We start from the raw sequence: 24,225 nt of genomic DNA on the forward strand, positions 1-24,225 counted from the left end.
CAAGTTTGAAAAACCCGCCATGAGTACAAAACAACAATTTTACAACTTCTTGGTGTTATATATCAGACAGTTTGGTGATGCCCGTTTCATTAAAGCAATTAATTCGTTAACCTCTTCAGACCAAATGTCTGGCACATTTTCATGGCATCACTTTCTCCTGAATAAAAACTCTCACCGAGTCTTTCAGTTAAAGCAAGAATTCCTGTTGCTGCTGTCGTGCCTGTAAGCTGTGGGTCGAATCAGGTGGACAGAAACGTGGGATTATTACATCTGTAATGTTGAGTTTACCCATCCCTACTACTTTCAAACCCCACTGCCTAAGAGTAATGAACATTTGTATGTGAGAGACAGGATCAACATACACTCCACATACTCATGTATTCAGTCCCGGTTCTTTAAAAGCACTGATGGGTTTTCAGCCAAATGCACATCTCCTCATCCACTGCAGTCTCTCACGTGATAGATCGATGCTATTAGATTGTTAATACAGGTACAATACTGTCTAAGCTGTTGCTGTTGTAGCTGCTCACCGATTGATGGGAAAACATCCTGCTGCACAAACTTACAAGTGTGTTTTGGTCTTGTTGATGTTTAAAAAAATCTAATCAAATACTTTTTTATTTTCCTCTATAGTGCTCAAACTCTTAATTTCTTTTTAAATTAACTGTGACACGAAACTCCCAGGTGTCAGCAGTGAATATTTAGCAATTAACCATACAATATATATTTATAATTAATAGTTTTCCAATAGATCAGGTGGAGCAAAAAGTATCCCTCTGAGTAAAATTTAAAAAAAAGTCAAAGGAGCCAAAAACAGAGCACACCTATCAGCTATCAGCGACCTGCCAAGGTCAGGTTTGAAATGATAAAATAGTCAAGACTGAAGCATCAAAGGGGGAGATATTCTGACCTGTAATGTATGTAAGGGGCTGCCAGTAAATAAATAGATAACTGAAAAACGTGTCAGTGTGAGGAGCTATTTCTGCCCATCTTGGTTCCTGTAGCATATCTCATTAATTCCTCCACAGAAACAGAAAATTACATAAATGAGATATTTTTATAATTACATTCAGATTCAGTAATTAAAATTCTTGCATATTCAAGATATCTGGTTCTTTATTAAAAAGCGACAGTCCACATATTAGCAGCAATAGTCTCTGTGTGTCTTAAAGAATACTAAAGACCCAGCCAGATGACATCACAGTGACGTCACGGGGTTATATTGTTCATAGCTGGTAAAACTCTTCAGCAGCGCAGACTAGGAGCCGGAGCTGAGTGTCGCTTTAAATAATCCTTCTCTGACTCAATAATTAGATGCGTTAACGTCGTCGCCTTATTACATAATACCAGTCCCTGAGAGCGCGCCTGCGCCTCCACCTAGAGACCAAAGCAGGAACTGCAGGCACGACTTGCCTCTGAATCAGCCCCTCATCACAGAATGATGTGGCAGCCTTCAGTGATGAAGAACAGCCCCCCTCACCGAGTCGTGATGAGGTGAACCGGCGGGGAGAGAGAGAGAGCGAGAGAGAGAGAGAAAGAGCGAGCAAGCATCAGCACCGACTGAGACTCATCCCCTCGTCCCCCCACTGACGCCCACACTTCCGGACTGGACCCTCTGGAGGCGGCTGGGTCGGGATGCATGCGTCTCCCAGTGCTGCTTGAGATGTGGATAAGACGACGACGGTGAAAAGGCGACGTGCTCGTTACCTTCCATTAAACCTCCTCGCTGCAGATCTGAACGCTGAACTGATCAATTATCGGCGGCTAACTCGCCCATCACTCACAGGGGGGATTCAGGCTTTGGCCACACTGTCTGTCTGCCGTCAACTGTTGCTTATTTCCTCTGTAAATGAATCTTGTAAGGTGGGTGAGCTCATTGAATATACGGTTAGACACTGGAGATGAACAGAAAGGCTGATCGTTTGCTGTTTGGTAGCGATGATGATGATGATGAGGACGAGGATGCTCATTGGGAACCAGCTGTAAATAACTCATATGTATTTCCTGCATGTCTCATAATTAGTGATGTATCTTTTTCAAATTTCTATATTCAAGCTCAGGATTTTTTATTTTATTTTATTTTAAGCAAACACACAACCTGCCACTTCCCCCTCCTCTTCATCTTGCTACCTCTTCCTTTTTCCTCTTTCCCTGTGATTTTTGTGACACAGAGGAAAGGCCACCCCCTCCTCTTCCTCAGCCTTTTCAACTTTATTTAATATCTGGTACACAGAAGCCAACTGGATCTAGGCTGAGGCTGTCCTGAGGACAAACGAAGTAGACCAATGTTGCAACTCAGAATTATTTTCATTCTCAGCTCATGCTCTGCTAATCTGCTGACTGCTTTTATGCTATGAATCAGCTGATCATCTGTTCTGTTCGCTGTCCATTACAACTTCCACACTCTGAGTTATATGTGTAGTGGTCTTGTTTTTAGCTCCAAACCCAACCAAACTGAATTGATGTTAAAAAATGCTTCCAAAATAGAGTCATAGGTATATATAGAGAGATACTTTATTATTTTTTTTTTTTTTTGTTGCTTCAAAAAATAGGCCAACTGAGGCAATTGTGGGAGTAGTATTTGTTCCATCTCACGAGCAGAGACTGTAATTCCCACAGCTCACACATGAAGTCATGTGTGCCACATTATGGGCTGAGGCGAAATTATCATGCTGCTTTTTTTAATCAGATATGATGTCAGTTGTCTTTTATGAGTACATCACAGCTAAATATATTTTTAGCTGCTTCACAATGCAGGGCACTTTAAGGAAGCGTGTGGTGGTTACTTTTGTTATGTAACATTTCTAGATTCATTTATTCATTCAAGCGCTGTCGAACATGTACCCGTCACAACTTCCTGCCACAGGACCTGGACTGGCTTTTTCTAAGGAAACACCAAAACGATTAAATGATTCAATCAAGACGTCAGAGGAGCCTTAACAAAAAGACCCCCAGAATGAAATTTCCAGTGGTTTATCTTCACAGCTGTGACTAACTGCAGCTTCTCTATGTTGTGTATCAGTTTTAAAAAAACTGTTTTTGGCCTTTGGATGTATTAGCGTGACAAGACGGGGGTAATCTCAAAAGTTTTGATATAGCTGATAGATCAGATTTTTCCAGCCTTTTGCAGTTAGGTTTACTAGGATATATAGCTTAAATTATCAGATTTTAATCACCATTGTGGTTCTTTAATCTATATACTATCTAATTTAATCCAAGACCTGTTTGATTTACAGTGCTATAACAAAGAAAAAACAGTTATATGGCAACTATTTTCAGCAGTGTGTGGATGTTAACTTTATTATAGATATACATGATTGCACAAAGACCCATGAAGTAAAGCAGTGTTAATTCATGTCCGGTGTTAACTGGACCGAGGTCTTCACGGTTCATTTAGACCACAGAGATGCAGCGATGTCACAGTGTTTCCACAGCTCTGCTCTGCCCTGTCCCATGAGTGTGTCCCTCTGCCTGGCCTCTGGCCTGCTAATTATCAGCCAGCTTGATAAAGTCATTAATGACCTGGCCAGGCCTGCTGGGCCTGGCACTGACACACACTTGTATGTGTGCGCACTACAGAGAGTAAGCCAGACAGTGTGAGGCCAGTGTTGGATACAGGGTGGGGAAGTCTTTTATTTGGGACAAGACGGTGTGTTTCTGGGCTGGGCCGGTTAGTATTAATAGCTCCTAATGAGTGTCACTCTGAAAAACAAAGCAGCAAATGGAGGAGAAAGGGAAGTGAAAGGTGTTGCCATCCTTTTTGCATAATCTTTCTTTAGTTCTCCTTGTGTATATATGTTCATGAAGGATCATGAATGTCTTATCAGCATTTTGACAACAACCATGCATATACCCACAGCTGTGATATTCCTCTTTTTAGATTATTTAGAAGTATTGTTTCTGTGCAGCCACATGCATGCACAGCTCCTCAGATAGACAGCATAATTAGCTGTTGGGGGCATTTCATAAAAACAAATGGATTCTTTGAGGTTCTGAGCAGTATTCCCTTTCCTTCTTTTTCATGTCTTACAACTTACAACATGTGGATGTTCACATGCTTACATTTTGTGTGTCTGCAAAGACGTCATTTGCCTTCCCTGCATGTTAATTTCATCATTGGGAAGCAGAGAGGAGCCATGGTGGGGGAACGGGAGAGGGAGGAGGGAAGAGAGGCGAAGAAAGAAAGATGAAAGCAGCGAGGAGTTTTCTGTTGTAGGGAAGAGGAGAGGACAATCCTTGCCTGTGGTTTCCATGACAACAGTGACATCACTGTCAGGGTGCTACCTCCTGAACTGTTTGAGTTTCTGTACTGAATGTTCGCAATCAAATGAACAGATCGGAGTGTGCGTGTGTATGTGAGAAAATGTGGGCATGGCTGTATGTGTGAGCCGTTTCTGAAAGAGATCAAACCTCTGCTTCAGTCGCTCTGTGGTTACCCACTGTTGCCAGGCAACGGCAGTCATGGCAACAAGTTGAAGCATGTAGTAGCGTTGCTAAGCGAAACAAGAGGGTGGGGTGGATTGTTAGCATTGTGATACACGTGGGTTTAAATATCATACACAGTAAATATGGTTTGCAGCTTAATTCTACAAAGTCCTATTAAAGTGGACCCATTACTCTTGTTATATAAATTCTCTTGCAATGCCAGATGCTCATTACAAACATGGCCAAAGCCTCAAATAATTACATTAGTGTATGTACAACAAATGTTGGCCAATAGCTCAGGCTTCAGACTGACTTTTTTACCCTTGATTCTGTATCATGTCAGTGAGAGTAGATAACCTAATATGATCATCTGACGCACTCCCAGGCTTGGCTGTTAGACTCAAAGCCCCGCCCACCCGTTGTTCAAACCTTGTGAGGAGCAGCCAATTAGAAGACAGTTGGCGTAAAGAGAGAACAGCTTGTTTCAGTCAAATGATGAGTTAAGTGTAAGGAAAAAAAGGAACATATTGAAATATGGATTAAGCAAAGAGTCCAATATTTTTTTTTAAACTGGCCTTTAAGCAAGCAACATGTGCTCCATAAACCCCAGTAACATCTGAGGTATATTTCAAAACAACACGTAACAGCTTAAACTGAAATACCCATTGCTATAGAATACATATTTCATTAAATATTGTGTGAAATTTTTTTAATGCCAAATTACATGTACTGTTTCTGTTATATTTACTTATAAAGGAAAGAGTAAAGTTAATGAGTAAATAATTACAAAACAGCAATATTGCTTGAACAGATCCATTTGTATGATAGAGACCTTTGGCTTCGGTTAATGAGCGACCCAGTTTGTATGTATTTTTAACTGTAGATGTTAAGATGATGAAGCATTTAAAATAGCAAATGTGAAATGTGTCATTTACATAAATGCTGCTGCCTGTAATAAAAAGAAAGGTAGCGCTTTATATTACAGCTCAGTAATAACATGATAATAATGGTGTAATAATCAAAAACGCACAGTTGTAACGCACAGTTAAAAAAAACTGTCCAAAGAGCTGCACAAAACAATAAAAACTTCAAAAATAATAGTACAAGATCACAAATTTAAATGTGCCCGCAATACAAAATAACCACCACCAGTGACAGATTATGAACCCAAGAATACCATGAAATACAGCTAGGTTTTCAGATTTAAAGACGGCAATAATTGGAGCGCTTGCAATGGACACAGGAAGCTGGTTCCACGATCATGGATGCAACTGAGAAAGTCCTTCCATCTGTTTGAGCCCAGAACAGAGAACACGAAGTCAGAGCTTGTCACTATATCTAAGAAAAGAGGGATTGTGTGAAGGTGAATAAGAGAAATCATATAGGTGAGTGCCTGACCAGTGAGAGCTTTAAAAACTATTTATACAATTTGAATTTAATTCTTAAATGGAAAGGGACAAAATGTAGTGAAGCCATTATGGGAATGATATGATCTAATTTCTTAGCACTAGTTAAGTCTAGATGCAGCATTTTGAAGTAACTGGAGTCAAGATAGAAACTTCTAAAGGAGACCACAATACAGCAAATTATAACAACAGGCAACAGGCTTGAATTACTTTTTCTGTGTAAGGATTAAATAGAAAATATTTGAAATATTTGACGATAAAGCTCTGTTTTGACAACAGATGACAATTTGTTTGTTAAAACGTAGCTCAGGATCCAGATTCTTCACATGAGACTTAACACACGGAGAGAGGGGACCCAGTTTATAAGGAAGAGAAAAAGAACCTCCCAATTTATAGGAACTAAGAATGAATGAATTAGCTCTTGATTTCCATTAAGGATTCAAGAAGAGGAGTTATAGAGCCAGGAAAAGTGAACCCAAAACAGACACTTGGGGGACTCAGTGAAGAACAGGAGTGAACTGACGAGACAGGAAAGGAAAGCTCTGTGTTTAAGAAGGCCAGTGGAATTTAAAAAGAGTAATAATTGGGAGCAAACTACCTTTCTGTGTGAAAAAGGAGATAATAACTACATAATACTAACCTTCATGCATATAATTAGAAGATAATAAACAATAGCCTATTGATGAGCAATGGGAAATTACCATTTTAATACACACAGGTTATCAAACTGTTAACAAAATTTTACTGTGTTGCCACTAACTGGAATTATCACCCCATCATTACCCCCCAAGTTCACTATTATATAAATTTCAGCTAAATATTACTCAGCTAAATGAATACCAAGCCGTTAGTCTTATTACCTTGGTAATGACTTTGTATTTTGAGAACATTACACTATTACCTTCTTATTTCCACACATTAAATCACTATTACCATGTTATAAGATTTTAGTTCATACGATAAAATTGTTAATAAATGTGATCATTTGCAGGTATATGAACAATCGTGTTCCTCCTAACAAGAGATACCAGCCCACCGAATATGAGCATGCTGCCAATTGTGCCACGCATGCGGTAAATGTGCATGCACACACACACACAGAAAGTGATCATTAAGCCCAGTGAAAATAAGAAAAATCATCATTACATAACATCAGCAGCATCATGCTCGTGTTTACAGTCAGTCCTGCCTGCCTGCCTCTTTGTGGCTCATGTTTCATTTATGCTATGAATTCATTTAGTTGTGGATAATCCCCAGCCTGCTGGGAAGCTCAGTGTTGCACTTCCAGTCAGAGGACCAATGGGAACGGCTGTCAGCCTGGGTGTATGGGGCGGGGCTCAGCTCGCTCTTCATCATCTCCACCCTCTTCCACACTGTGGCCTGGAAGAAGAGCCACCTACGGTATATACATATATACACACACCCACATATATACATTGTAGCACAATATCTGTGATGCATTGGATTATTTTAAATATAATATATCATTTTTAATAATGATGTTTCATATCTAAACAGTGTCACTGAGTCGTTTCTGAGCTGTCTCTGCTCCCTCTTCAGGTCTGTGGAGCAATGTTTTCACATGTGTGACAGGATGGTGATCTATTTCTTCATCGCTGCCTCCTACGCCCCTTGGTAAACAAACTAGCCTGCTAGGCGTGTGTGGGTGTGTGTAAACTGTATATATAAGTAAGTACATTATTCAAATTTTATTTATATAGCTCATTTCAACACCTGTGGTACAAGGGGCTCTGAATATGAATAAACACACAAAAGATGATTAAAATCAACATAACAGCAACAGACATAACACAGAAACCCCCAACAACCACCACCACCAGCAGATATTACAGATATCAAATAGTGTTTCCAATAACTGGCACTAAGAGAGAGTTTGTTGAACTAACTGCAAGGAAACTAATCCTCAGTCTGAGAGAAAACCTATGCACCCTCCTGTTGTCAGTCATGATTAAGTTATATAGACTGTAAATAAAAGATGGCATCATTATTACCCCCCGCTTTTCTTTTTAATCAAATGTGACAAGCAAGTGGATCTGACTTAAAATTGGTGTTAACGGTGAAAACTGCTCTACACGGTTTACAAAGCGTCCATTAGTTCTGATTGGATTTCATGTCATCAGAAGATTTTCATTTTCATCTCATTTTTATTTGGAGGCAAAAGTGTCAATACATTTTAGCCTGGTTTTTGTCCTGTTTTGTGCATTAGTTTTTGTTTAGTTATTATCTTGTTTTCATAAGAAAAAAAAAGGTTGGTGGTAAAAACTATGGTGAAAATTATTGGTCAGCGAAATTAAAACTGCTGAAATCCTGAAAACACTGCAAACTTAGGATCTCATCAGTGACAAGTTAGCCAAAGCATATTCTGTTTTATGAGCTGATTGGAATAATAGTTTAAAAAATAAACATCATGCTATAATTTAAAAGATCTGGAATTAGAAGATGAATCCATGAACTCATCGGGAAAGTGTTTGCTGTTTGCTGACACGCCCCCTGTTGGTCATGCAGGCTTAAGGTTGCCTTGGCTCGAATTTTTGGATGATCTATACTTTATATACAGTGTAAACTATTAATTATTAATTAATAGATAATTGAGCAAAATGACTAAAGGCTTTATAGCTTAGGAGGTCTTGATTAGCGATCTTGCTAAGTTTTAAACTAACTGTAACTCATTAATAGCATGTTGGCATCCACACGGGTATTTTTGAAAACACAGATTTTTCTATGCGTTTGCACCTTTCGTTCACACGTAAACGGCGTTTTCGATCACTGAAAACTGAGATTTTCTGTTTTCAAAAACATGATTGATTGATTGATTGATTGATTGATTGATTGATTGATTGATTGATTGATTGATTTTTTAACAGGCTAAACCTGCGAGAGCTGGGTCCCTGGGCGTGTCACATGCGCTGGTTAGTTTGGGTCATGGCGTCTTTTGGAACCACCTACGTCTTCTTCTTCCATGAGAGGTCTGCTCACATATTTATTTTCTTAGCATGTCAAATATTTAAACTTCTTTTAAAATTGATTAAGCTTTTTCCAAGCTGTTATTAAGATTGCCTAACTGTACGCTCAGTAACACCCGTGCTCAGTAACCCATTGCTGTCATAGGTATAAGCTCATGGAGTTGATCTGCTACACAGTGATGGGAGTTTTTCCTGCCCTGGTCATCCTCTCAATGGTGAGGCCACTCACATTTTCTGCTGCTCTGATTGGGTTTAAAATGACCCCATTAAACAGTTTAAAAATAATAAACTTAATGCCTCTTCTCAGCCGGAGCAGTCCGGGTTGTGTGAGCTGCTGGTCGGCGGGGCCTGCTACTGTTTGGGGATAGTCTTCTTCAAAAGTGACGGCATTGTCCCATTTGCTCACGCTATTTGGCACATGTTTGTAGCTATGGGAGCGGCCATACATTACTACGCCATCTGGAAGTACCTCTACGCCCAGCCACCCACCCATCAGGTCCACACCTCCAGATGACATCAGCACTGACCTCACAGGAAGTAACTCCTGTTTTTGAGCGGATTCGAGGAGATGATCCTAGCTGTGCCCACATTCAGGGGCTGCCTCATCTTGGGGGGGGGGGGGGGGGTATAGTAAAAGTGCACTTTTCAGTGTGACAGAAACCAAAACTAATGGTGCATTCAGGTCCCTCTCATCAGTTCGAAATGTCAAACATTTCCATGTTTATCACCAAAAAGTTGCCTTCAAGCAGCCAGTGAATGAATGGGTAAAACGGGTCAGACAGCAGTGTGCCAGGGTAATGAAAATTATCACTTTTTTTTTATCTGTAGTACTTTATATTTACAGTCATATCCAGACTGCTAACAAAAACACACATATGATTGGTTTATTATGCATGCAGTAATAATTAGGAATTTAAATTTTGGGTTCTAAATTCCTGCGTATGTCATAACTTTGATAGCTACAGATGTTTTATTTTCATCTTGACTAAAGAGAGCTGCATGTTATCTCTCTCTTATATATGGTTAGCATTACCCCGTGTGCGCAAGATCTAAGCTATAAATCCAAATTAAATCTTTTTCATCGTCTTTACACTCCTACTGTTCTAAAAATAGCACCTTTTAAAAGCAATTTAAACTACTTTACTTTGTCTTTGAGGATAAAATAAAATCACATCAATGTGCTGAAATAGCATAAAATACTGTAATGCAATACAGCACAGTGTGAAACACAAAGAAACACTTTAAGCCCTGTTTTTAGACAACAGTTAGTTCATGCAGGTCTTGGAATTTTGCTTTGTGTTGCAGGTGCTTCTCCTTGTTTAGCTTTGAATCTGGGACAGGAAGTACAGTTGGCCTAGATAATGACTGATGCAGTCAAAGATGTGAGACCTTAATGTGACAGCTTTGATTCAGTCTGAGAGGCAAAGCCCAGGGTGGAAGGTATTCATAAAACACTTCCCCGCTTCTTGGAAAACTCAGAAAAAACCTCATGTGTCTGTATCAGTATTTTATTCATTCAGATCTTCTGCCGTCTGAATTTTAGACAGGAAGTTAATCAACCCTTTTTAATTTAATTCTTACTAACCGATGACCAACTGAATCCAATTACCTCCAGTGATGCAATACCTCCTGACGTTCCGAGCTGAGAGGGCAATCAAATGCACCATTTAGCGGTTAATTATCACGTTTGGTATACATGAAGGATAAATATGATGAATCTGAACTTCAAGGCTGGCAGCTCCTGAACTGGGACACTCCCCCCGCCCCTCTAACAGTATTTTGCAGGACTTTGGTTTCAGGGGTTAATTACTATTCTCTGAGATTTCTCTCTGTGCCGTGCGCGCCCAGATTTAGTGTGCAGAAGTGGAATTGAGGGCATTGTCTATTTGTCAAGAGGAAGATCACTATTAAAATTGGCAGACTCGACTCGTGAGATGAATTTTAGTGTTTTTAGTTTGATTACACTAAGCAGGCTGCAACATCAGTAATTTACTATTCCCAATTCAGAGCTCTAGATAGTATTATTACTGCTATTGTTATTAGTTGTGCTATCTACACCATAGTACTCTGTATGATTTTAACAATAGTTGCTTAAGTCGGTGACTTCCTGTGAAGTTTTTTAAACATGATCGCAGATTTTTTTTGTCTTTTTTTTTCAGGTTGAACACTCAGATATTTGTAGTTTTAGTCTTGGAGACTTTACTCGTGTGCTTCCACATATACCAGGCTCCACACTTTCGATTTTTGAGCATAAACACTGAATTCTAATAGTTTACTGTTGTCGATTAGGTTTAGTACGTGAAGATACAGTATTTATCAGAGACATACAGTACATGCAGACTTCATCTCTATTTTCTTCTGATCTTCTCGTTGTGTTACTCGATCATCTTCTCAGTCTTCATCCTAAACGAATGGAAAACAGTTGATAGTTACAACATGGTTGGAGCTCAAACCACTGTCTGATTCAGCACTGCCAGAAGACTTACTGCCGTTAACCGATAGCACACTACTACCATATATGTATGTTTCACACTTGAAAGGAAACTGAAGCTATAGTATTGTTAAACAATCTGGCCCGATAATAAAGGCATCTCAGGTGCGTGTGTGTGTGCTCGCGTGGGTGTGCTCGTGTGTGTGTGTGTGTGTGTGTGTGTTTGCCCAAGTGTTTGTGCCTGTGTGTATCCTATACTATCTGACTACCATGAATCCAAAGCCTCTAACTGGCTGAGTCTATGTTTACACGTGAATGCATGTACCTTGAACACATCAAAATATATCTGAAACATGTATGTATTCTTAGTGTTGAGCGTGATTTAAAGGACGAAGCAGAGTGTGATTAATGTGGCGAGAGGATTTAAAAAGGTCGAAGCAGCTGGTATTTAAGGGTTGTTAAAAAAAACTTTTTCATTATAGTTTCACTGCAGTATGTCGGATCATCTGGGCTTAAAAGTCCAAGGAAGCCACATTAAAAAGGACCACTGCAGCTGCTATGGTTGTTTGCAGCTCTAAGCAAATAAATGCAAAGATGTTTTTATTTATTTATTTATTTATTGATTGATTGATTGATTGATTTATATGCTGGCACCTCCCCATACAGCTTCACCTGCTCACTCACAGCTGCTCCAGAAGTTTTCTGCAAGTTTTACATATATGGATTTACATAATGGATAGAAAAGATTTCAAATCTTTACACCTGGACTCTTTACCCCTTGAAAGCCCACTAGCAGTAACCCTTAAAGCTCTTTTCTGTCATGTTTCAGGGCTGCTTATAGAACAAAATGACTGGGCGTATATCAGAAGTTAGGTCGTATCTGCCTGTGTAGCTACCTGGGAAAACCTAGAAACTGCCTGTTTGAACTATGAAATAAATGCTAGAAATTTTTAATTTTTTGAAAATGTAGAGTTTATTGAACTTTCTGACAAAAGTTTTAATTTGTATCATTTGTCTAAAAAACAAAACAAAAAACAAAAACACTGACTTAAAAATCTCACAACAGCTCATGTATTAGATATGACACACTTAGCATTACAGGGCTAATAGTCGTCAGAACATCTTTACTGATGTATACTGAAGTGTGAAAACTGGTCATTCAGGGCAGAGGGGAGGTCGTTAAATCTTAACTTTCTGGGGGAAAGAGTTTGTACTTCAATAATACTTTAAGCGACGCTGCACAACCCCTAAATGTGCTGCAAAAATCTGCAAAAGTTTGCATTTGGAGTTAAATCCATCACTGTGATGAGCACTTATGAAATGCTGTTTATTTGCCCGTGCAAGTGTAGTAGGTCATGAGGTAACGCATAAGGTGAGCGTTACCTTTAAATGTTGAGGTTGACACGCAAACCTGGATTCAGATCCAAACCGCAGCTCAGTTTTTCCTCTATCGCTCAATGTGTTTTAAGGATAAGCCGCTAACTAGTGGACAAAAACTGACAACCAGCACAAAACTGGACTGAAAACAAGTTGTTATTTTATAATATCACCTTGTTTGTGTAGCCACTGTTGCCTCAAGACATCTAATAATCATTCTTTATTCTATACTGAAGGGTCCAAAAACAACACGATGACACCAAACCTCGGATAAAAGTGATAAAATAGTCTGAGGGTAACACAATACTTTATCATTTTGTACATTTGAGACCCTAGCATGAAGGGAAGTGCGTTTGTCGCACGGTGGATATCTTATTTAAAACTGAAACAGAGTTACTCTGGAGTATTCGTGCTCTCTGTTTACTCGAGTCTCTGGGATGAACCAAACAACTGAGAGAGTTCACAGTTTGTCTTGTATCCAAGCCAGGTCTGGCTGCGGTGAGATAAAGTAAAGGATTTGATGTGTGTCTTGTCTTGATTACAGTATGTGTCTCATTCAGACATACACCCCACCTGCCTTTGTAAAGATCTTTATAACAGCGTCCGCGAAGCCTTCGTGGACCCTCTGTATATTATTTATAGACGCTCTGTGATTGTGGAGCTGCTGACTCTGTTCTCAGTCCTGCTGGTGTTTTCTTTCTCGTCCTACAGGACTGATTATATTATCTCACCCTTATTCTAGTTTTCATATTGGTTATTGTGTCTGTGGTGCTTTTTGTGCTGTGATAAGCCGATATGATGCCAACAATGCTTTTATCTTTTCTATTTCTCTTGTAATAAAAAAGCTTTTTTCATGCATTTTATGTCATTTTTTTTATCGTGTTTCACCTTTTTTGTAGCTCATGTAAGAAACAAAGTTTATTTTCATAAGTAGTTTTGTTATACCAAAAATATATTACAAAATGAGCTCCAGATTGTATCTAAACTACATTATAGCGACCAGTCTGTCCTTTGATCTTGTTTCATACCACTTTAATTCAATCAAGACGTCATTTTCAAGGAAACTGAAATAAATTGAGGCAGACTTATTTTATATAATTAACCTCATATGAGGAGAAGAAATGAGACACCAGAAGAAGGAAAAAAAGAAGGTAAACATACAGTCACAATAAAAAACAAAGTACACAAATTATGAAGTTTTACATGTCGATACATAATAAAAAACAATCTGGTCCACAGCAGGTCTTAAAACTAGGTAAATCCAACCTTAATAAGAAAATAAAATATTTACAACACTATGCAGAAGAGTGTGAAAAAGTAAGTGCACCCATACTGCTGCTACATGAATTAAGAGGGTAAGTGGGGGCAGGTGCCGCTAATCAAATGCACCAATAGGCTGAACTCTATTCTGCTCAGTAATAATTTGATCTCTTTATAATCTTATTGGTTTGGTGTGGCCCCCCACAGCAGTCCCAGTTTTCTCATGGGGTAATTTTTAAGCCCATCCCTGTACTTAACTGAACATCAGCGAGTGTGAGCATCTCTATGAAAGTAGGGGTTCTCTTACTCTGCCAGAGAGGACAGACATTAGTGGTAATCTTAAGAGGAAGGAACTGCTCTGGGAAGTCCATCAGTCTAAAGCAAGAATTTTGGCTTTTGTGTTTATTTTGTAAATAAATCATGACACTGTGCAGTATCTCATGTTGATGTTCATCTGGGCTGTATAAGTCATTTTAAGACTTAGTAAGGATTCGATCATTTATATTATATATTATATATAGGGTGCAATACTTAACACGACTGCAGATCTATTATCAAGACGATTACCCTTTTTTTAAGTGGAATATATAAAACCACGCGTTAAAAGACCACGTTGTTTCCTTCTTATTCCGATCTACCGTTGTAGTTCGTGCTAGTGCCGCCTCTGTCCGCCAGGGGGAGTCGCCTCTACACACTCTGGTGCCAGAGCAGGTGTAGCGAGGTGAAGCATCGCGTGTGGCTCGGCTGTTTCCGTCACGGCTCGGCAGTGAACCGCTGTGGATGTGGGAATGCGGTTGCCGGAGGCTGTGGGCATTGCTGGACACTCGGCGGAGATGTACGCACGGGAGCAGGAGCCCACAGCGGCTGGCTGTCGTCCAAGTTAACGGGCTGTTTTGGGGATGTGGGTGGGACCCCCGGACGGCTGGGTGTCGCTCGGAGCAGGGCAGCTGGGTGTTTTCTCCCCCCCCCCCCCCCCCCCCCCATTTATAGAGCCTGTGATTTTTCTGCACGGTAGGGGAATAAGAGAGACGCCAGGAAGGATTCCCCAGCACTATGGAGCCACGCATTGCAGACAGCGTGAGTACAAACGCACAGACACCGGCAGAGCCCTCGGGGGACTGGGCTCGCCTCTGCTGGAACCACTCATCAACTTTTCCGCGACCTATTTTATTGACAGGCAGACGCGTCACTGCTTTCTGCACCCCGATATGTAAAAAACAGTTTTTCTCTCTCTCTCTCTTTGTTGAGCGTTGCGCAGGTGTCCAAACAACGTTGAGATAAATTGATAATTAATTGTGTGTAACGAGCTCGCGCAGTAACACAGACGCACCTGCTGCCGTCAGAGATCGGCTGCTGTGAGTTTTCCGCGCCGCGCCTGACGGCTCATCAGCGGATTAATTTCAGAGGATCTTCTCCTGCCTTTTGTTGCTACGGCGGTTGCTACTGACGACCAGTGAATCCAAAGTCGTAAACAGACGGACCGGCTGTAAATAACGGGCTGTCACAAGTTCAGTCCTATATTATAATGTAGGCGTGGGCTTTTTCCTTAACGCACTGCTTAAATCTGACCTTCTGCTGGTAAAGACAAGGACAACCACAAGTCTGTGTGACATGGTTACTAAATGTAACACGACCTCCTGGGTTACTAAACGCAACCCAATTTACCAGTGCGAAAAGGTATCCCCTCCCTCTGTGTGTGTTTCTTTCTGCGTGTAGGATTGAGTTAACTGCAGCCAAGTAGCCAGATTACCATGGATTAGCTGGCATTTAAAATAGTCACGTTATCCCACCAGTCCCTGCACAGTCAGCTACAACAACACCTTTTAGGTTGCCTGCCAAATGTTTCTGCAGTAAAGGAACTTAGGGTTGTAAATGGGATGCAGTTAAAACGGGTTGGATGAGGTCTGCTTTCACCTGATGCAGCTGATTCCTGATGAGACCCTCACTACAGGTCTATCGGTCAAAAGAGTTCATGCAAAGATACGAATGAAGCTGACCCACCTTAGGGGCATAGATGGGAAACAGACTTTTTAGGATGTAGGGTTTTAAAAAGATTTGGTTGGTTGGTTGGTAGGGTAGGGGTTCATTGAAGGTCTTGAGCCACCGCTCATTTCTTTACATTTGGCTTGGAAAGGTGCAACGATTTACTGAAACGTGTTGAACAAATGTGGAAATACAGTTAGTGAGGCAAAAACACCCAGCTTTAAAGTCAGCATTTGGTATGATCACCCTTATTCGTCACACAACCTGAACTCTCTCTTCTTTGGAGGTTGGCTGCTTTTTGTTCTGTTTTCTGTCAAGATGATCCCCACACTGCTTCAATAATGTTGAGGTCCGGGTTCTGGGGAGGCCAATCCATGACTGAAAGTGTTCCACTGTGTGTTTTTCTATCCAAGTATGAATTTACTGCACTGATGGTGTGTTTGGGATCATTGTCATGGTATTACATGATGGATCAAAATCTGATGGAACTTTTCTGTTTTCATAATTGCATCAATTAAGACCACTTTTTAAAAAAAACTGCAAAATATAAACAAAAGAGGGGTGGCTCAAGATTTTTGCACAATACTGTATATATACAAATTAAATATAAAAATAAAGAAAATCCATTTGAATAATTTAGCAGTGTTTTTAAGTGCTGGTTTTAGGTTTTCAATGTGGTGATTTGCTGCTTGACTCTGTTCTTTGTAAATTAAAAATAAATGTGCTTCCATGTAGTCAGCCTTAGGTCATTTATGTTCTGTGATTGTTTTATGTAGTTAATTTATTTAGTTTTATTTTTATTTTTTTAAATGCACAAAAAAGCATTATTCTAACATACTAAAAAATAAGTAGTTGCAGAGAGAAAACTCTGTGTGCTATATGGGTCTGTTTGCTGTCCACACTATATAATCTATACAAAAATAATCTATTAAGTGTTTATTCGTTTGTTTTGTCCCCCAGAAAATATTTAAACCTGGCAGTAATGAGATCTGGTGTCATAATGAAATGATCATGATATAGCAGTGTGTTCATAATATTAAACATAACAACCACTGCAGACACTGCTTGATTTTCAAAAAGGCAGTTTTTTTGCAGTGTCCAGTCTTCCCCTTCAGCACAGAGCCAGAGTCCTGGCCGTTTTTTTTTTGTTTTGGTTTTTTTTCAGCCGAGCTAAAGTCAAGAATCTGGCGTGAAAACAGCTTAGTGCTTTCAATAAAATCATTAAAAAGCTAAAATCAGACGGTATTATTTAATCCCAGAGGGCATAGACGGGCTGTTAATGATGAATGGGATCCTTCAGCTTTGACCTGAACATCATCCTTTTTATTTTTCCAGCGTGAAAGGTGACAGTGAAATGAATTGCAGAGCATATGACAGTCAGCTGTACACACTGTGCTGCTGCACATAGAGGCAACAATACTATCTGCATCAAGGTACTCAACACACACACACACACACACACACACACACACACACACACACACACAGTTGAGTTTTGTGTTTGTTTTTTGTCTTCATGGTCTGTTTACAGTGGATACATTTTCCATTAGACTAGATTTTCTTTATCATCACTAGCTACAGATATTATGTGTTTGATGTAGTTGTATGTCCAGTGTTATTGCATGTTTTTTTCATGTTTGTGTGCATTTAATTTAGAAATTAGGCATGCACTGATCCAGCATTTCCATTTCAGATATTATATTGTTACTTCCCTTCTGGTATCTTCGGATACAGTTGCTACAGATACAGATCTAATTTAGTACCAGTGTTAGATTAATAAGCTGTGTTCCTCACTGTGAGGAAGACACGGAGAGCCATTCTTTTAAATGTAGGCAACCTCAAGCTCAAGCATTTTTAAGAAGTTAATAAAATGAAGAATAAAAAAAGGTTTTTATTATTTGCACTAGTAGCTCAGTGTGAGAGTCTTTACTGTGTACTGTGTTATTTATGGTTACTCTAGTTTCTGCTTTTCCTGCTCCCAGTCTCACTGTGACTGCATCTCCTTCACAAGTGTGTGTGGAGCTGGTAGGTGTCAGGTGAAGTGGAACAATAGCAATCAAGTTGACAGCAAAATGTCATGTTGACTGTAAGTGCAATACAAGTTTCACAGCAAGAGTTAAACTGCACTTAATGAGAGTGAGAAGTTTACTGGGAAATCTTCATGTCTGAGGCTTTTCATAAGTCACATGACCACAGTTTGCTAAAGTCAGAAACTGTAGCAAACATGCAAAGAAAAATTTGAAATGACTTAAAATTGATGCACTGCTGCTGACCCGTTCCAGGATAGAATTAAAAAGAATAGACTGGCTCCTTAGAACGGGCCAGTGAACTGATATCTAGTCCAGGTTTTTGAGTCAGGATCGGCTGGATATTCGATCCAAATATCGGATCGGTGCATCCCAACGTCAAACATCTAATTCCTGTGCACCAAATTAGGAACAAAGCATCTAAAAGTGTGTGTTCTTACTCACCAGTTGTGGAGTCTGTGAAGCAAACAGCACCATCATGTTCTACGGTTCTTCTTCTGGGGCGAGTATGTCCCTGCCGTCCAAGAGCCGCTTGAAACGTCAGAGCAGGACCTTCACACAGGTGCTCACACACAAACACTCAGCATTCACAAACATACTCACAGAAGAATTCTTCAAAACAGAGGTCAAAATTACTGATTAAAACAAATAAAGTGAATTAATAGTGGCTGCTTATTTGATGTATTGTGAACACTTAGTGTCAGTTTAGCTTATATCCCAGCAATTAGGCTACATTGTCCTCCATCGTGAATTTCACTTTGCTTAGAGGTCTAAAAAGATACATGTATCAAATATGATTCAGTTGGCTTTAAAGGGTTAAAGGGTTAAAAAAAGAAGGCAGCTGGCCTTCTTTATGTTTGTGAAGACGTTTCACCTCTCATCCAAGAGGCTTCTTCAGTTCTTAAAAAAATGTAGAGAGTCACAGATATTTAACTGCTAGTGGAGATTGTCCCTGTCCAAGGTGGTCTTTGGCCTACTGTTAATCATGTACCATCATATTAGGTGAGGTGTTAAAAAAGGCCTGGTTCATTACCATCACTGGAGGTTAAGGCTAAAACCATTGTGAGACCTTGTCGCCAACCCATCATGTGACCTATTGAGGTCACCTGAGGCAAGGTGTGAGTGGGGGTAAAAGCACCTGGGATGGTATTTTAAGACTACATCGCAGGGGACTGATAGCTGGCGTCGTGGGCCACCACCTCTGCTCAGTGATGGTCGTTCACAGTGGACATAGCTGGACTCCTTTACTCCTCTTTCAAAACCATCTGTCTTTTCAGTCCAAAGGGTGAACAGTGGCATTCTCGAAGGGGGGTCCTCTGTTCTTTAGGTGCAGGTGTACAGATGCACTTTAAGGACAAAGTGCAAAGTTTAAGGTTTAAAGGATCTAGGTGGTGAAGTTGCAAACGTGCAAGGGATAAAAATGAAGCTTTGAATGAAGAACAAAATCTAAGAGCACCATAGATGTTAATGAGAGGACGACCTTGTAGAGGGCAAACCCCAAATCTGTAAATCCAGCCTGGTTTTCTCTTTTCATGGGCAAAGTTGTTATATCGAGATTTCCATCAGTCTCTGCTTTGTACTATGTAACTGAGAGATGTCTAGAAATTCTGACCAACATGGAACAAATACACTGCATAAACTTTTAGCACATGTAAAATAAACAACTACAGAGACTTTATGCAGCACAGTTGACTGCTTAAATATCTTTATTATTATGTATTAGGAGATATTTCAGCTCTCCATTAAAAATGGGTGTGCTTTATTTTGTGACTGTGCATGCTGGCTCACTGTTGTGACTTGGCAGGGCGCTTGATGGACCTGAGCCAAAGTCACTGTTTCACCTGTGCTTCTCTTGCTATGACGAGTCACACTGCCTGCCTTAAAAATGTGTGGTGAGCACATCTTCATCCAGTGTGCTGATGAGGATGTTTATTCCTGAGATAACACAAAGCCAAAGTCATACACGTGTGTTTTTTAATAGCTTGGGTAAACATGCAGATCCTTTTAAGAAAAAACTGTACATAATGCCTGTCACTGGGTGGCCCTGCAGTACATTCACTGTTTTTGTGTGTTTGCCAGGTCCTGTACCGTACGTTAAGCTACAGAGACCGTGTTCCTACAGACACTGGAACAAACACCCGAGGGGACCGGCGCTCGACGACTGAGCCTCCGGAGCGGCCGGCCGACGACCCGGCTGAGCTCTCCACGCAGAGCTCGGCCCCCGGCGTGTTGAAGATTTTCGGAGATGAAATCTGCGCCGGTGCCAACTACAAGAGCGTCCTGGCCACACCACGCTCCAGCGCGCAGGAACTTGTGAAAGAGGCACTCGAGCGCTACTCGCTCAACAAGGATGCTGCCCACTCTTATGTCCTGTGTGATGTGATCGGACGTTTCGAGGGAGGGGGCGTGATCGGTGGGGGAGGAGGAGGAGGAGGGTGGCGGACTGAATGCTTGCGAGCGCTGGGGGACAATGAAAAGCCGCTGTTGCTCCAAGAGCTGTGGAAACCCCGAGAAGGACACGCACGTAGGTTTGAGCTGCGCAGAAGAGCAGAGGTGGAGGAACTAAACGCTAAGGAGAAGGATACGATCACGGCTGGTGAGGAAACACACAAAGAAAGATGCACAGACACACACCCCCACATAGGTAGTCAAGTACACACTCAGCAGCTGGTCTAATTCCCTTCCTTTCTTAACGTGTCAAACTCAGCAGAAAAGCACAGCTCGTTAGCTCCTCTGCAGTGTGTGTGTGTGTGTGTGTGTGTGTGTGCACGTTTGCGAGTGCAAGCGAGGGAAGATGCAGAATAAAACCTTTTGTCATAGTTATTATCCTGTAGACAAGATATTGTGCCTGCATATGTTTATACGGAGGTGCTGGCGAGGAGGAGGTATGTAATTTAGGTTTCTATTAGAGGCACAAACTCCTGTGCTTTTTACACACACACACAAACACAGCGCATAGTGCAGGTGAGATGCATGGACAGCTGGTCGATTGATTGAGTGAAAGCTGAAACCTTCAAAACCGGAGGTGTGGATGGGTGTGGGCACTCTGTTGTTTTGTAATGATGACACATTTGTACTACAGTGAAACGGTATCACTTCCTATTAAAGTACCTGCACGATGCTGCGCACACCTGGGCGAGATTCTCTCTGTTCAGTAGATTCAGGAAGCTCAGGTAAACAACTTTATATCTGCAATGCAGCACTATGAACACTGATCCACACTGAGCCCGTGTACCGTTGTTGAAACCATGATGTGACCTTTTATGCGTAATTGGTTCACTGATTGATGAAAAGTTTGCCATTTACACACTCACACGCAGCAACTGTGGGTTTTTTTTGGTAGAGATGGAGCGAGTATTTTCAGCCTCACTGTCACACATAGCTGCAACACATTTCTCATGAAGCATGCCAGGGTTTACTGGTTGCTATGTCAACTTACGTGCTGGCCAGAGAGTCGCTTAGTAATCTGCATGAGGCTTGTTTATGGAGGGATGTATTACCAAAGATTAAATAACCCATAACATTTCTAAATGTAGGCTCTTGTGAGGAAAAAAATGGATAGTGGCAAACTATCCAACTCAGAACAACAGTCACCCCATCACTGTGGGGAAGCACTAGGACAGTGGGAAGGAAGAACCCCTTTTAACAGGAAGATATCTCGAGCAGAACCAGGGTCAGGGAGGGACAATCTGCTGTTTCTGGTTGAGGGTGAAGGAAACGAGGAGTGTTTTAGGGTGTTTTCACACCTATAGCTCATTTACTCTGGTCCAAATCAGTTGATGGGTTTGTAAACTTGTAGCTTTTCCCTGTGGTTTGGTTTGTTTTTACACACAAAAAAAATCCAAGTCAACTCCAAGCAAACCACGTGAAAGTATTCAGTCTGCTTATTGGCCACATGGGACTGGGGCAGAGATACGAAAGTATATACAGGAAGAATGTCCTATGTTCATTTTGCAACTAATTGTTAGCCCGTACAGCCCCTTACACATCTGCAGTACCTTGACCCTACGTACTCCTGGTACTTGGTTTGGGTGGAGGTCTGATCAAGTTCACACGGTAAACGAACCGCTCTGTAGTTTGTTTAGAACCACACCAAGACCGCCGCCTCCAAAGGGTCTCGTGTGGCTGTTTTGATCTGCACCCGAGTGTGATTACTCTGTACACATCTGCACAAATGAATCGCACCAAGAGGGTACATGGAACAGAGTGTTCAATCTGTCTAATTTAAGTTAACTAAACCCTGAAGATGTGAAAGCACGCTTAAATTCAATTCAGGACTTTACAGGGATCCTAATATTTGCTATTCCGTCTTGTTCAGGAACCATTTTTGTCATTAATAATTTAAATGTCCAAATGCCAGCTTTGGGCATATTTCAGAGCATTTTGGTAGTGCTGGCATCTTTGGTAGTAAAAAAAAAACAATTAAAAAAACAGATGTGACAAGTAGTATGAACAAGATTTACAAAGTAGACTTAATTTTTTATTCAGTAAGACTCAAAATGAGCCACTGAGCTCATAAACTCATCAACAGGAAAGTGTTTAGAGAAGTTAAGACAGAACAGTTTTCCCACTGATATTATAGTCCTATGTCCATGTTTCATAGTGTCTATGAGCCAGGCACATTATAAAAGGCTGACTGTCTCTATGTTAGCCCTGCGACAGATTGGCACACTATGATAGGATAGGCTCCACCCCTACAACCCTAAACTGAATAAGTGGAGAGAATGGATGGATGGATGTTTTGAACCTGGACATTAAGCGCAAGCAGAGAAACTAACTAGCTTTCTAAAAACCTATTTGGACAAAAAGTCAGCAAACTCATCCTATAATCCAATTTGACTGGTTAATCTATAAAGTATATAATTTTATGCCCTGGTGACCATTGTTTTGTTTAGATAACGATTTAAAATGACTCCCCAAATATGTGCCTAGAGGGAAGATGGCTGCCTAGTGTTGAGACTTACTTCTAGAAAAGGCTTTAAAGGGATTTCAGAATGGCATGTTGTGCCTGTCTCTGGTACTGTTGGATAATTGTTTTGGTTAGTAGAGGAACGGTATTTGTGCAGACAGCAGCATAAGATCTTTAAAGCATAAGGTTGGTGGGAATTTTTTTATTTTAATTTTAATTAAAAACCTGAGCAAACTTTTCTGAAAGGTTAGTTTATGTGGTTGATGAGAAAATTTATTGTGCTAATAGAAATAAACTGCAATAGTCACAGACGTATCACAGTGTACATGGAAGTTAAATACACAGGTTTTGACTACGCTAAAAGTTGTGTCAAAGGACGTGATTACATCTGTGTACTGGGATAAGGGGACTATAGTATATCCCTCACTATATAATTTCTCCATTGTCATAATGTTTTCCACTTTGTTTTGTAGGATTTTAACCAGTGAAAACTCTTTATCCCATCAAATGAAAAGTATTATATGTCCTTAGCCTTAAATGTTCTACCTGTCACGTCACCGAGGTAATCTGCAGACATGACGTTTCTCTTCTGCAGCATCATCCACATGAATGGGTTTAAAGTAATGATGGCACTGGTTTAAAGGGGGATTCTTACGGTCAATGTGTTCATATAACCAACAGTGAGGTTGTGGTTGGTAACTGTACTGGCCTCAGTTCATTATATAAAAACAGTACCAGCTGAATGATAATTTTGTAAATAGTTCTTTTTCACATCTTTCTTTTTATTGGCTAGTCACAGACATGACTTCTTCTTTGTAATTGTTCTTTTTGACATTGAAGCTAATACTTTGAGTATATCGTTTAATAATCTGCCAGTTGAGGACCTCAGGCATTTGTTTCTCAAATTAGACTCTCTGATCTACTTGTCCTTTTGCTCAGTTGTTAACAGGGACCTCCCGGTTCTCTGTCTGTTCCGCTTAGAGCTAATTTGAGCTGTGCTGTCAAATGAGTGTTACACTTTTTGTAAAAGCAAAACCAAAACACCTTTTGCTGATGCATCAAACACTGAACTAACCAGATTTATCACTCTTTTAATCAGCATGGTTAACATGATCTGTGAGCATTTTAAACTTAAATCCGGTAACACAGCGTGGGGCTGGAAATATAGACTGTGCATAGGCTTGGGAAGCCCTATTTTGAATCCTCAGAGTTAGCACGTCATGTTGTTTTGGAGATACAGATACAGATATCAGCAAATTAGTGTTATGCAGCATGATAATAACATACTAGAAATTAACTCACCAAAAATGGAGCAGAGACTTGATGAGCTCTGGCTCTCATGATGCAGTTGTTTTTTTTTCTTTCCCATATAGTTTGAAAAGACAAACACCACAAACACAGCGGAGAGGTCAGATTGGGTCAC

The 24,225-nt window shown here is 40.5% G+C and overlaps 2 protein-coding genes across 3 annotated transcripts in view; both read left to right on the forward strand.

Moving 5' to 3' along the window:
- Positions 1-1,400: 1,400 nt before the first annotated feature.
- On the forward strand, positions 1,401-9,407 carry LOC134628490 (monocyte to macrophage differentiation factor 2-like). Its single transcript, XM_063475176.1, has 7 exons — positions 1,401-1,863; positions 6,823-6,904; positions 7,072-7,232; positions 7,392-7,466; positions 8,717-8,818; positions 8,961-9,030; positions 9,123-9,407. Exons 1-7 carry the CDS (start codon positions 1,850-1,852, stop codon positions 9,327-9,329), a joined length of 711 nt encoding a protein of 236 aa, XP_063331246.1. The 5' UTR covers positions 1,401-1,849; the 3' UTR covers positions 9,330-9,407.
- A 5,436-nt stretch (positions 9,408-14,843) lies between these two features.
- The window catches only part of radil (Ras association and DIL domains), a 31,533-nt gene continuing 22,151 nt past the window's right edge, over positions 14,844-24,225 (forward strand). For both annotated transcript variants that reach the window (XM_063475912.1, XM_063475913.1), the window contains exons 1-4: positions 14,844-14,960; positions 17,202-17,299; positions 18,341-18,455; positions 19,973-20,489. In XM_063475912.1, the coding sequence (XP_063331982.1) occupies positions 18,372-18,455; positions 19,973-20,489 (601 nt within the window). In that variant the 5' untranslated portion in view covers positions 14,844-14,960; positions 17,202-17,299; positions 18,341-18,371. The remainder of the gene's footprint in view (positions 14,961-17,201; positions 17,300-18,340; positions 18,456-19,972; positions 20,490-24,225) is intronic.

Source organism: Pelmatolapia mariae, linkage group LG6 (genome assembly GCF_036321145.2).
Source record: "Pelmatolapia mariae isolate MD_Pm_ZW linkage group LG6, Pm_UMD_F_2, whole genome shotgun sequence".
Taxonomy (NCBI): Eukaryota; Metazoa; Chordata; class Actinopteri; order Cichliformes; family Cichlidae; genus Pelmatolapia; species Pelmatolapia mariae.

Bases quoted from the DNA above. Each gene is read 5' to 3' on its own strand.
- LOC134628490 (XM_063475176.1), top strand. The intron at 7,233-7,391 runs GTATATACATAT...CTCCCTCTTCAG, and splicing joins TGGAAGAAGAGCCACCTACG to GTCTGTGGAGCAATGTTTTC. The intron at 8,819-8,960 runs GTCTGCTCACAT...TTGCTGTCATAG, and splicing joins GTCTTCTTCTTCCATGAGAG to GTATAAGCTCATGGAGTTGA.